The sequence below is a fragment of the Carcharhinus amblyrhynchos genome, chromosome 33 (genome assembly GCF_965287045.1).
Source record: "Carcharhinus amblyrhynchos chromosome 33, sCarAmb.v2.hapA, whole genome shotgun sequence".
Taxonomy (NCBI): Eukaryota; Metazoa; Chordata; class Chondrichthyes; order Carcharhiniformes; family Carcharhinidae; genus Carcharhinus; species Carcharhinus amblyrhynchos.
Genome location: NC_137356.1, coordinates 22,609,848 through 22,624,717, shown reverse-complemented (window position 1 = coordinate 22,624,717; position 14,870 = coordinate 22,609,848). Strand labels below are relative to the sequence as shown.

The 14,870-nt window shown below is 45.3% G+C and overlaps 1 protein-coding gene across 1 annotated transcript in view; it reads left to right on the top strand.

The window, feature by feature from the left end:
• The first annotated feature begins 276 nt into the window (after positions 1 to 276).
• The window catches only part of LOC145361065 (hepatic lectin-like), a 58,478-nt gene continuing 43,884 nt past the window's right edge, over positions 277 to 14,870 (top strand). Inside the window, exon 1 of the mRNA XM_080216629.1 lies at positions 277 to 335. Within this exon, the coding sequence (XP_080072755.1) occupies positions 329 to 335 (7 nt within the window). The 5' untranslated portion in view covers positions 277 to 328. The remainder of the gene's footprint in view (positions 336 to 14,870) is intronic.

The following is a 14,870-nucleotide window of genomic DNA, read 5'->3' as shown; positions in this document are numbered from 1 at the left end:
CACCAAAATAGTATCAGTATGAGGCAACAATGTGAAACACCACTTCCTGTAGCATACATCTGCTACGATAGGTTTAACTGAATTAGTGAACATATGTAGCAGAGAGGAAGTGGTGATACATGCAAGTGAAGGATTCAAGCTGACCCAGGAAATGCTTCGGACAAGTGATTTGATTTGATTTATTATTGTCACATAAATTAGAACATAATGAAAAGTATTGTTTCTGGCACGCTATACAGACAAAGCATACCATTCATACAGAAGGAAGCAAGACAGTGTAGAATGTAGTGCTACAATCAGAACTAGGGTGTAGAGAAAGATCATCTTAATGCAAGGTAGGTCCATTCAAAAGTCTGATGGCAGCAGGGAAGAAGCTGTTTTTGAGTCGATGTGACCTCAGGCTTTTGTATGTTTTTCCTATGGAAGGAGGTGGAAGAGAGAATGTCCAGGGTGCGTGGAATCTTTGATATTGCCGGCTGCTTTTCCAAGGCAGTGGGAAGTGTAGACAGTGTCATTGGATGGGTGGCTGGTTTGCATTATAGATTGGGCTTCCTTTATGATCTTTCGAAGTTTATTGCCATTTTGGATAGAGCAGGAGCCACACCAAGCTGTGATACAACCAGAAAGAATGCTTTTATGGTGCATCTGTAAAAGTTGTTGACAGTCATAGCTGACACACCAAATTTCCTTAGCCTCCTGAGAAAGTAGAGGTGTGGGTGGGCTTCCTTAACTATAGCATCGGCATGGGGGGACCAGGACAATTTGTCGGTGATCTGGACACCTGAAAACTTGAAGCGCTCGACCATTTCAACATCATCCCCATTGACGTAGAGAGGGGCATGTGCTCTACTAAGCTTCCTGAAATCGATGAATGTATCCTTTTTTTTTGACATTAATGGAGAGATTATTGTCATCACACCAGTTCACCAGATTCTCTATCTCTTCTCTGTATTCTGTCTGATCATTGTTTAAGATCTGATCCACAATGGTGGGAAATCAGCAAATTTGAAAATCGAGTTGGAGGGGAATTTGGCCACACAGTCATAGGTGTATAAAGGCGCTGAGGACACAGCCTTTTGGGGCACCAGTGTTGAGGATAATCGTGGAGAAGGTAATATTGCCTCTTCTGACTGATTGTGGTCTGTGGATTAGAAAATCCAGGATTCAGCAGAAGAAGAGAGGAACTAAGCCCCAGGCCACGGAATTTGGAGATGAGTTTCGTAGGAATAATGATGTTGAAGGCAATAAATAGGAGTCTGAGATAGGTATCTTTGTTACCTATGTGTTCCAAAGTTGAGTGTACTATGGACCTGTTGTGGTGATAACTGAACTGTCAAGGGTCCTGCAATCTGGGAGGCCAGAACTGATTTGTGCCATGGCTAAACTTTCGAAGCACTTCATAATGATGGTGTCAGAGCTACCGGACGATAGTCATTAAGTCACACTACCTGGCTTTTCTTTGGTACCGGGATCTGGGTCATCAGATATGACAGCCACGTCAAACTCCTGCTGGAGAAATTGCAACAAATTCCAAAACAATCTGCCACGCATACAAGAGCAACATCAAATTACTGCAACAGACCGAGCAAGTTCAAAAAAAAGAATGAGTGAAATACGGAGTCACTTCTGGGAGGATTTTTGGGATTGGGATTCAGATGAAAAAATTCACCCATGGCTTCACCTAGCTATTTGATCATCCTCAAAACAAGGTTTTCTGCTAGAAAGAGGAATTAATGTAGTGCCTGGATATAGAAACAATGATGGACACCGTGACCAAGTTAAGGACTCTCGCCTCTGGAAAGTGTTATTCCTTTTGCATTGTATATCTATAAGCACTTTGCATGGATTATCTTTGCATGTATGATATTTCCTATTTTGCCTGTACGGTGTTTTCATTGCTGGTTAGGGATTAGGACACTTTGCCTGGGACTCTGGTCTTTACACATATGGGAGCTTGGTTGATCTGTTGCACTGATGCTCACTGGATCAAAGGGAGGGACTGTGTCCAAATGGTTGATGACATGACTCACCAGCCCATTGGACAACTGAACACACTAAATTAAACCGCTGCAGCAAACAGCAAGGATTGCTGGATAGAGGGACAGTCCACGGACAAAAACAGCGCAGGTTAGACCTCAAGCCCCAGGAGCAGAAATTGGAATTAGCCTATATTGACCATATTCAGCAAAGAATCTGTGTATTCCTTGGTTTAGGCAGGACTCACTGGCAGATGGGGTTCCCCCAGTAAGTTGAGAAGCGGCTATGCAGAATATGGATACCCTGCGATAGTCAGCTTGGGAGCATCAAGAGTTCTCCATCTAAAGGTTGTGCGTTTATGCCATGACCTCAAGCCAGTAACACCATTGGCTGAAAGACAAGTAAGATTACAGAACGATACAGACTTGGGGATAAATGGGGATCCATGGAGGCCATTCGGTATGAAGATCGGCAAGACCCGTAGCGAAGAAGATAGCATGCACGACTCGGCAGCAAACCAGATATGTCAGAAGCGAGTGTATGAGAATTACCATCGAAGGCAAGAACTCTGAGATGGCTGAGACTTTGAGAATTGGATCCATGACTTGGTGAAACTCATCCGCATGGGTAATATTAGAATCTTAGGTAAATGATGTTAAGATTATTTGGAAACAGTAACTTTGTGTTCATAATGATTCACCTTGTTATAAAATAGGGTTAAACCACGTACCCGGTTTGGCCAATGTGTTCATCTCATAAATGGCAGCACATACATGAAGTGTCATGACATCTGTCTGCATTTCACAGACAACACTTGAACAAGCTGCACTGGCACAAGAAGGAAGGGCAGAAAGTGCACTGAGAACAGCAACCTTGTCACCAGCAGAACTGGCACAGGCAGGATCCGCACCAGCTAAATTCATGTCAGCCACTTGGGCATCAAAAAGAATGACAGCATTTGAATTAATCAGTCAGAAGCAGTGGCGCAGGCACAGGAGCTTCGGCAACCGTAATATCATTCCATCCACATTGGAACAAAGAGCATTGGCTTCAGCCACACAAGAACAAAAAGTAACAGCATCATTCACATTGACATTCCCTGTTCTGGTGCCAGCAGTAGCAGTGCTATGTACCCCATCACCAGTGGCAATGGTAACAACAGCTCATGCACCAACTGCACCAGAGTAAGGCATCTGGCACAACCGTCACCAGCACCAACAGCACGACTGGGACTGGCTTGATATGCTCTGTCCGAGGCCAGAACTCTCCATTCACTTGACGAAGAGGGAAACCTCGAAAGCTTGTGCGTTTACTATCAAATAAATCGGTTGGACTAAAACCTGGTGTTGTCAGACTTTTTACTATCAAAATGGAAGCCAGCAGCCACACCAGCTCAAGTTATGACAGGATCAGCATGACCGGCATCTGTAGCAACAGAAGCTCAGTATCAGTGACTAGAAGACTGGAAACTGTTTTTTTCCAGTAGCAGCATGGCCACAAATCGATTTGGCACAACAGTACAGGCGCAGGCCACGCTGGCAAGTGTAACATGGCACAAAGTAAAACAATACCAGCACAGCATAACGGCTCACATTAACAGGAGTAGCACAGGCAAGAGCAGATCTGGCTCTTACCACACCAAAACCAGCAGCACAAACATCATGGCACGAGCGGCATTGGTGCCAGTATCAATGATGTGGAGATGCCAGCGTTGGACTGGGGTAAACAGTATCAACAGCATGGGCATCAGCTGACAGGCACCAGAAGCACTGATACAGTGCCGCCAGCATTGGCTGCTGCAGCCCTACCATCATGACCACTGGTACTAAAGCCAAGAAGCACCACTGACATCCCTAGGTTGGTGCCAAAGACCCAAGGTTCAGAAGCACCAGCAACAGAAACACCGACAGCAGCATCTTCTCAGGAAAACTGACAGCAGCGGCAAACACCACCAGAAGGGATTAAAGGCAAAGTAAATAGGAATAAGGAACCTTGGTTCTTGAGGGAGATTGTAACATTGATTAAGAGGAAGAGAGAATTGTATGTAATGTACAGGCAGCAAGGAACAGATCAGATGCTCGAGGAGTATACAAAGTGCAAGAAGCTACTGAAGAGGGAAATCAGGAGGGCTAAAAGAAGACATGAGGTTGCTTTGGCAGACAGAGTGAAGGAAAAGCCAAAGAGCTTCTATAGATATGTAAGGAGCAAAAGGATAGTAAGGGATGAAATTGGTCCTCTTGAAGACCAGAGTGGTAAACTGTGTATGGAACCAAAAGAGATGGGGAAGATACTAAATGGGTTTTTTGCATCCGTATTTACTGAGGAAACGGACATAGGGCAAGCAGGTAAGGAGGCCATGGAACCTTTACAGATCACGGGGGGGGAAGTGCTGGCTGTCTTGAGGCAAATCAGAGTGGATAAAGCCCCAGGACTGGACATGGTATTCCCACGGACCTTGAGGGAGCCTAGTGTTGAACTTGCAGCGGCCCTGGCTGACGTATTTAAAATGTCAGTATTCACAGGGGAGGTGCCGGATGATTGGAGGGTGGCTCATGTTGTTCCGTTATTTAAAAAAGGTAGGCCAGTAAGTTTGATATCGGTGGTGGGCAAGTTATTGGAAGGTGAGATAAGGGATAGGATCTCCAAATATTTGGATAGACAGGGACTTAATAGGGAGAGTCAACATGGCTTTGTACGTTGTAGGTCGTGTTTGACCAATCTATTGGAGTTTTTCGAGGTGGTTACCAACTTGTACAACTGTCTTCTCATAGGATTTTACACACTTTTGATTGGGCACACACCTGGCCCAGGCAGTAAAATTCTGGCTCACATCAGACTAGAGGGTGACTGCTGGACAATAAAGACTTTCTGTTTCGGACTCTAGATTAGGAGTCCCGTAACATAATCACTACAATAACATTTCATTCAAAAGGCAGAGCATTTTCAGCGCTGAATTGACCGATCAATTTGATTTTACAAACCAGCCTTGACACGGGCCTTGAATTCTGGAACTTTGGGAATCAATCATAAGGGTCACAAACTAAGCTATGCTAAAAATGCATTCACTTCATATTCCTCTTCCCCTATTTCAGTAGAGAGAAAAGCTAGTTCAAAATCAATGGGTTAATCCCTCAGATAGACTACCAGAGAGTTTGTCACTAGAATTGTTGACAAGGTATTTGGTTCCCACGTACTGTCATAACACTTTTATTTATATCACAGACGTTTGTAGAAAATAGCTTCAAAACAGATATCATTAGTTTCAACATGTGAAAAGTGACTGGCAATGGGTGATACTTCCTCTGTAAAGTAAGTTCCTTTTTAGTTGCACATTTTGGACAATAGCTGAGACATTGAGCATTGAACAAAAAGTTGGATTTATTTTAAAACTTCAACTTCAAATATTCAACCAAGCAAGGGAAACAATTCAAAGACAATGGGGATAAAATTGGGCTCAGTCATGAGAGATTCTATTTTGTACTATGAGATGCCTTGAACTTCCAAAAGGGAGAATCAACTAACTGCTGGAATGTTTATCTTGGATGATATTCTCTTGAGTTTTGGGTGTTTTCCTCATTTGTTATACCTTTGAGCATTTTGGAGGAAGTGATCTGGCTGGTGCCAAAGTGCTTTTTTTGTGTTTTTAAAGCTTATTCACAAGCCAGTTAAAATCAAAACTGGGAGGAGCTTCTCTTGGCATTGAGGCTGACTGCAGAATGAGCAGAGGTTACATAAATATTGATAAGCTGCGAGAAGAGAAGCTCTAAGAAGAACATTAGAACATTAGAACATTAGAACATTACAGCGCGGAACAGGCCCTTCGGCCCACAATGTTGCGCCGACCAGTCTTATTTTTAAAAAAAAAACATTGACCCACTAATCTAAACCACTCCCTTTTCGTCCATAAACCTATCCACCAATCTCTTAAACGCCCCCAAACTAGGCGCATTTACAACTGCAGCAGGCAGGGCATTCCAGTCCCTCACCACCCTCTGGGTAAAGAACCTGCCCCTGACATCCGTCCTATAACTACCCCCCCTTAATTTAAAGCCATGCCCCCTCGTGCTAGATTTCTCCATCCGAGGAAACAGGCTATCACCATCCACCCTATCTAAACCTCTAATCATCTTATATGTTTCTATAAGATCCCCTCTTAGCCGCCTTCTTTCCAGTGAAAACAACCCCAAATCCCTCAGTCTCTCCTCATAGGACCTCCCCTGCATACCAGGCAACATCCTGGTAAACCTCCTCTGCACCCTCTCCAAAGCCTCCACATCCTTCCTGTAATGTGGGGACCAGAACTGCACACAGTACTCCAAGTGCGGCCGCACCAGAGTTGTGTACAGTTGCAACATGACGCTGCGACTCCTAAATTCAATCCCCCTACCAATAAACGCCAAGACACCGTATGCCTTCTTAACAACCTTATCTACTTGATTCCCAACTTTCAGGGATCTATGTACACATACACCTAGATCCCTCTGCTCCTCCACTCTATTCAAAGTCCTCCTGTTAGCCCTATACTCAACACATCTGTTATTCCTACCGAAATGGATTACCTCACACTTCTCCGCATTAAACTCCATCCGCCACCTCGCGGCCCAGCTCTGCAACCTGTCCAAGTCACCCTGCAAACTTCGACACCCTTCCTCACAATCTACCACACCTCCGACTTTGGTGTCATCAGCAAACTTACTAATCCACCCAACTATACCCTCATCCAGATCATTAATAAAGATTACGAACAGCAGTGGCCCCAAAACAGATCCCTGAGGCACACCACTCGTAACCGAACTCCATGATGAATAATTACCATCAACCACCACCCTCTGTCTCCTATCTGCTAACCAATTCCTGATCCAAGTACCTAAATTACCACCAATCCCATACATCTGCATTTTCTGCAGAAGCATACCATGGTGAACCTTATCAAACGCCTTACTAAAATCCATATATACCACATCTACTGCCTTACCCCTATCCACCTCTTTGGTCACCTTCTCAAAGAACTCAATAAGGTTAGTAAGGCACGACCTTCCCGCTACAAAACCATGCTGACTATCTCTAATCAATTCATTACTCTCCAAATAACTATAAATCCTATCCCTAATAATTCTTTCTAAAACCTTGCCCACTACAGAAGTAAGACTCACTGGTCTATAATTCCCAGGGAAGTCTCTGCTCCCCTTCTTAAACAATGGGACAACATTCGCTGTCCTCCAATCATCCGGTACTATACCAGAGACCAACGACGACCTGAAGATCAGAGCCAGTGGCTCTGCAATCACCTCTCTTGCCTCCCATAGAATCCTAGGGTAAATCCCGTCAGGACCAGGGGACTTATCTATTTTCAACCCTTCTAGAATATCCAACACATCCTCTGTATCAACTACAATACTTTCTATTTTACACCCCTTCACCCCAGTGACCTCCTCAGCTACATTCATATCGTCCTGTGTGAACACCGAAGAGAAATAATGGTTCAATGCCTCTCCAATCTCTTCCGGTTCCACACACAACTTCCCCCTACTGTCTGTAACTGGCCCTAATCTTGCCCTGACCAACCTTCTATTCTTGACATACCTATAGAACGCCTTAGGATTCTCCTTAATCCTATCAGCCAAAGTCATCTCATGCCCTCTTCTAGCCCTTCTTAACTCCCTCTTCAACTCCCTCCTAGCCAATCTAAAGCTTTCTACTGCACTACCCGAGCCCTCAAGCCTCATCCGAACATAAGCCTCCTTCTTCTTCCTAACCAACAAATCAACTTTTTTCGTGCACCACGGTTCCCTAGCCCTATCAATTCCTCCTTGCCTGACAGGGACATACCTATCACAGACCCACAGTAGCTGCTCCTTGAACAAACTCCACATTTCAGATGTTCCTAGTCCCTGTAATCTCCTAGTCCAACCAATGCTTCCTAATTCTCTCCTAATGGCCTCATAGTTACCCTTCCCCCAGCTAAAACTACTGACCCGAGGTTCATGCCTATCCCTTTCCATCACTAAGGTGAACGTAACCGAATTGTGGTCACTATCACCAAAAAGCACACCAACTTCCAAGTCTAGCACCTGGTCTGGCTCATTTCCCAGCACCAAGTCCAATATAGCCTCACCTCTAGTTGGCCTATCTACATATTGAGTTAAAAAACCTTCCTGCACACTTTGAACAAAAACTGACCCCTCTAACGAGCTAGAGCTATAGCTATTCCAATCAATGTTAGTAAAGTTAAAATCCCCCATAACAATTACCCTATTACTTTCACTCCTAACCAGGATCGTCTCTGCAATCCTTTCCTCAACCTCTCTAGAACTTTTTGGAGGTCTATAAAAGACTCCCAACAGGGTGACCTCTCCTCTCCTATTTCTAATTTCTGCCCATACTACCTCAACAGACAAATCCTCATTAAACTTCCTCTCTGACACTGTGATATAGTCCTTGACCAATAATGCTACTCCACCCCCCCTTCTACCTCCTTCTCTACTCCGACTAAAGCACTTGTACCCTGGCACCTGCAACATCCATTCCTGACCCTGCTCTATCCACGTCTCTGAAATGGCCACAACATCAAAGTCCCAGGTACTGGTCCACGCTGCAAGTTCATCCACCTTATTGCGAATACTCCTCGCGTTAAAGTATATACATTTCAAACCTCGCTCCGCCCCACCCTCACAATGCCGTGCAATGCCATCCCCTTCTATGCCCCCCTCACTTTCACCCCCTCTACCCAGGATCCCACCCCCCCTCTGAATCAGTTTAAACCACTCCGCATAGCCTTCACAAATTTACCCCCCAGGATATTTGTTCCCCTCTGGTTCAGATGTATACCATCACTCTTATAGAGATCCCATCTTCCCCAGAATGAGCCCCAATTGCTCAAGTAATTAAACCCCTCCCTCCTGCACCATCCCCTCAGCCACAAGTTCAAACTTTCCCTCTCCCTATTCCTCTCCAAACTATCCCGTGGCACAGGCAAGAGTCCAGAGATAACCACTCTGTTTGACTTGGCCTTTAGTTTCCATCCCAACTCCATGAAACTCTGCTTAATATCCCCTTCCCTTAGCCTCCCTATGTCATGTGTCCCCACATGAATTATAACTTGGGGTTGATCACCCTCTCCCCTAAGAGTCTTGAATATCCTCTCTGACACATCCCGGACCCCAGCCCCTGGTAGGCAACACACCAGCCCTGAATCCCTACCCTTACTACCAACTCTCCTATCCGTCCCTTTAACTGTAGAGTCCCCAATCACGAGGCCCAATCTCTTGCATCCCCTAGACACCTGAGCTTTTACAATAGGCTCACCCCCAGAGTCCTGCTCCCTCTGGCTATCCCCAGTTGATGCTTCCTCAACTGTAGCCTCCAGGACCGAAAACCTATTTTGGAGGGGAACAGCCCTACTAGTGTAGAGAATCGGGTATCCTCTCTGGACTAATTTATAGGGTTAGGGGCTTGAAAAAAAAAACAACTACCGGTCGACGCCCTAGTGACGACTTCCGGTTTCTAACTAATTTAAAAAAAAACCGCCGAAAAAACTCGCAACTGAAACTAGAATTAAACAGTTAAGCAAAATAAACAGAAAAAAAAACGCACCTTTTTACTGCCTCCTTACTCGCAAAAATCGCTGCCTCTCGACTCTGCTCCAACGGAACAATGAGGCCGATTCGCAGTGGTGAGTGCTTTTAAACCCGAAAAAACTACAAGAAGAGGAAGGAGAAGGAGGTGTAGGAAGATTCTCAGACCATTATGACAGAGGGACATTGTGGAGCAGATGTTTTAGAGGACTGGTTTTAATTATGCCCTGATACTCTGGAAGCCCCCATTGCACATGAGTGTTCAGAGCCATGTTAACAGCATTGTGAGCTTCTGCAGCACTAAAAAAATTGGGTGGTTGGTACTTGTGTTGTGATGAATTATGTCATGCTTGACTCTGAAGATTGGTTAATGCTGGTGAACACTACATCTTTGCAAAGTAGGATGGGCTGCAATTTCTGTGCAAAGCACTATCCACCATAATACTGAATGCAGACCTTGTGTCAGGATCCCAATGCACCAAGCACCTCGACGTGTTCATCCATTTGCCTTTTTCTCTAGCCTGGCACGTTGAATTTCTCACTTGAGTTCCCTGACGGAAGAACATGGAAGAAAGCATGTCTGGGGTGCATGGAGTCCTTGACTATGCTAGCTGCTTTTCGGAGGCAGCAGGAAGTGTAGATAGTGTCAATGGATGGGAGGCTGGTTTGAATGATAGGAGGTCAGCACCTGTTGAATTTGGAAGTGCACTCGACCACATTAAACTGCCTGTGGCACTGGATCCAGGTCATTGGGGCTGTACTCCTGGCACTGATTGCTATGTTTGTCTCTTTTCATTGCCTTCTGTGAAACACAAAATGTTAGCAAGCAGCTACAGCAAGTAAATAGGAAAGCAAATGGAATGTTGGCCTTTATTGAAGGGAGATGGGGTATAAAAGCCAGGAAGTCTTGCAAATTACAAGGCACTGGTGAGAGCTCACCCAAGATAACTGTATATAATTCTGGTTAACTTACTTAAGGGGGTAGACTTACATTGGAAGTAACTCAGAGAAGGTTCACTGACTTGGCTGATTTCTGGGATATGAGGAGTTTGTCTCAAAAGGAAAGGTTGTGTCGGTTGGACAGTGAAAGGGTTCATAATCTCATAAGCTACTATGAGAAAAAAAAGAGATCTTTATAAAAGACTTCACAGGTAAGCACCACTGCCTTGAGTGAGAGAATTCATTAAATCAGACTGGAGCTGGGAGAGGTGATATACACCAACACGAATGGGGATATCAATGATGACATACATAAGATACTGAGTTGGCATGGGATGATGGGAGCCCTTAACAGCACAGGTGCTGAGAGGTCATTTACCCTCATTGAGGAATCTGGAATGAAAAGGCATAGTGCAAATTAAGGGGTCTCCTATTTAATACAGTAAGAAGTCTCACAACCCCAGGTAAAAGTCCAACAAATTTATTTGATAGTAAACACACTAGCTTTCAGGGTTTTCCCCTTCGTCAGGTGAGTGGAGAGTTCTGATCAGAAACAGGGCATATAAAGGCACACACAGTTTACAGAATACTGATTAGAATGTGAGTCTTAACAGTTAATCAATTCTTAAAGGTATTGACAATGTGAGTGGAGATAGCATTAAGCATAGGTTAAAGTGATATGTATTGTCTCCAGGTAGGTCAAGTAAGGGAGATTTTGCAAGCCCAGGCAAGTCATGGGGGTTACAGATAGTGTGACATGAACCCAAGATCCCAGTTGAAGCTGTCCTCATGTGTGTGGAACTTGGCTATGCTCAGCGACTCTATATCGTGAAGGCCGCCTTGGAGAACGTTTACCCGAAGATCTGAGGCCGAATGCCTGTGACCACTGAAGTGTTCGCCAACAGGACGGGAACACTCTTGCCTGGTGATTGTCGAACGGTGTTCATTCATCCGTTATCGTAGCATCTGCATGGTCTCCCCAATGTACCAAGCCTCGGGACATCCTTTCCTGCAGCGTATCAGGTAGATAATGTTGGCCGAGTTGCAAGAGTATATGCCGTGTACCTATTGGATGGTATTCTCACGTGAGATGATGGCATCCATGTCGATGATCCAGCATGTCTTGCAGAGGTTGCTGTGTCAGGGTCGTGGTGTCGTGGTCACTGTTCTCCTGAAGGTTGAGTAGTTTGCTGCGGATAATGGTCTGTTTGAGATTGTGCAGTTGTTTGAAGGCAGGAAGTGAGAGTGCGGGGATGGCCTTGGTGAGAGGTTTGTTTTCATCAATGACATCTTGAAGACTCAGAAGATGTTGTAGCTTCTCCGCTCCAGGAAAGTTTTGGACGACAAAAGGTACTCTGTCCACCGTGTCCTGTGTTTGTCTTCTGAGGAGGTTGGTGCAGTTTTTCGCTGTGGCCGTCGGAACTGTTGATCGATGAGTTGAGCGTCATATCCTGTTCTTATGAGGGCATCTTTCAGCGTCTGGAGGTGTCTGTCGCGATCCTCCTCATCTGAGCAGATCCTGTGAATACAGAGGGCTTGTCTGTAGGGGATGGCTTCTTTAACATGTTTAGGGTGGAAGCTGGAGAAGTGGAGCATTGTGAGGTTTATCTGTGGGCTTGCGGTACAGTGAGGTGCTGAGGTGACCATCCTTGATGGAGATGTGTGTGTCCAAGAATGCAACCGATTCCGGAGAATAGTCCATGGTGAGTCTGCTGGTGGGATGGAATTTGTTGATGTCATCACATAGTTGTTTCAGTGATTGTTGACCGTGAGACCATCTAGTGTATAGCATCGGTTGAAGGTCCTGTGCGATGAAGAAGTCTTGTTCGAGCCTGTGCTTGAAGATGTTGGCTGCGAGGCTGATGGGGTCCATTTTGGTAGTGGGGCAGAAACTGAGCCCTCGGCTGAGAACTTCGACTTTATCTGGCTGAAGTTTGTAGTCCGACAAGTTGACAAAAGACTTCCCTGCGGTGGTACTGTTATCTACTGTGGTGCCAGGGGAGGCTTGGTTGTTGCTGGTGTTGATGCCGAGGGCTCAACTTCGGCCCCACCACCAAAATGGACCCCATCAGACTCACAGCGGACACGGAGGAATTCATCAGGCGAATGAGGCTGCGGGACTTCTTCCACAAACCCCAAGAGGCCAACAACAAACATAATGAGATAGCCAATGAACTGGAACAGCCGTCAGAGAGATTCGCAGTGCAGCAACCGAAGAGGAAAGAGTCCAATTGGACTCCTCTGGAAGGCCGCTGCCCTCGACTGGACATGTATGCCCAAGCCATCAGGAGGTGCGTCAAAACCAGATTCATCAACCGCAATCACAAGACAGCCCTGAACATCACCCAAGCACAACACAACGCCATCCACGCTCAAGACCAACCACAACGTTGTCATCAAACCAGCAGACAAAGGAGGGGCCATCGTCATACTGAACAGAACGGATTACTACAAAGAAGTGTACTGACAACTGAACAATGAGGAACACTACAGACAGTTACCCGCAGATCCGACCAAAGAACACACCTGCCAACTCAACACTCTGATCAAGACCTTTGATTCGGACCTCTGTGCTCTCATCCCACGTACTCCCCGCGTTGGAGATCTCTACTGCCTCGCAGAGATACACAGGGCAAACATACCCAGCTGTCCCATCCTATCAGGCAATGGGAACCTGTGCGAGAACCTCTCCGGCTATGTCGAGGGCATCCTGAAACCCCTTGTTCAAAGAACCCCCAGCTTTTGTCACAACACTACGGACTTCCTATCGAAACTCAGCACACATAATACAGTTGAAACGGGGCACTCCTCATCATAATGCATGCCTCAGCGCTCTATACCAGCATCCCCCACGATGATGGGATTTCTGCAACTGCCTCAGTAGTCAATGCCAACAACTGCCAGTTTCCAGATGCAATTTTACAACTCATCCGCTTCATCCTGGACCACAATGTCTTCATCTTCAGCAACCAGTTCTTCATCCAGACACATGGAACAGCCATAAGGATCAAATTCGCACGTCAATATGCCAACATTTTCATGCACAGACTCAAACAAGACTTCTTCACTGCACAGGACCTTCAACTGATGGTATACACTAGATACATCGATTACATTTTCTTCCTTTGGACTCATGGTGAACAATCACTGAAACAACTATATGATGACATCAACAAGTTCCATCCCACCATCGGCCTCATGATACACGACAGGGCAGAGCCGCTGAGCAGAGACTGATAGCCAAGTTCCACATACATGAGGACGGCCTGAACTGGGATCTTGGATTCATGTCGCACTATCTGTAACCCCCGTGACTTGCCTCGGCTTGCAACATCTCACTTACTGTCCTGTCTGGAGACAATACACATCTCTTTAACCTGTGCTTAATGCTATCTCCACTCACATTATCTGCACCTTTAAGAACTGATTAGCTGTAAAGAATTGCATTCTAATCAGTATTCTGTAAACTGTGTGTGCTTTATATGCTCTGTTTGAGACCAGAACTTCCCACTCACCTGACGAAGGGGCAAACCCCGAAAGCTTGTGGGTTTACTATCAAATAGACTTGTTAGACTTTAACCTGGTGTTGTGAGACTTCTTACTGTGTTTAGCCCAGTCCAACACCGGCATCTCCACATCATGTCTCCCATTTAAGACAGAGGTGAAGGGGATTTGTTTTTTGAAAGGGTTATTAGTGTTTGGAGTTATCTTTGCCAGAGAGCATTTGTTCATTGAATATTTTTAAGGCCAAGTTAAACAGAATTTTGATTGACCAAGAAGATGAAGGTAATGGGATTCAGGCAGGAATTAAAACCTCAAACAAATCTGCCATGACCTCATTCAGTGGTGGTTCAAGTTTAAAAAGTCAATTAGCCCAATCCTTCTGCTATTTCTTATGTTCTAACCTGGTCAAAGATTTGCCTTCAGTTGCGCGAATATTAATTTTAGCTGCCAATTTCTTCTGCAGAACTTCCTGAAAATCTTTTGGACATTTATACAGAGTAAATCCATAGACATTTCTTTTTATGGATGGCTATATTGTGTGTGTGTGTGTGTGTGTGTGTGTGTGTGTGTGTGTGTGTGTGTGGTGTGTGTGTGTGTGTGTGTGTGAGATCCTGGCTACGTCAGCAACGCTACTCTTTTGGTATCAATGGTTGTGATTGCAAATGAAAGCTGTAGCAGTAGGGAGATCCACAATCACCCCGGTTCCCTTGTGACTGGAACTGGACCTACCTTCTGTCAAGGACCATGTGTCTGCTGATGTCCAACGGCACATCCATGTGAAAAGATGTCCAATACTCTGCATGTCCCTAGAAGAAACCAACACAACACCCATACAGACAAGGCCTGTGAGAAGTGATGGGAACATGACTGTGAGGT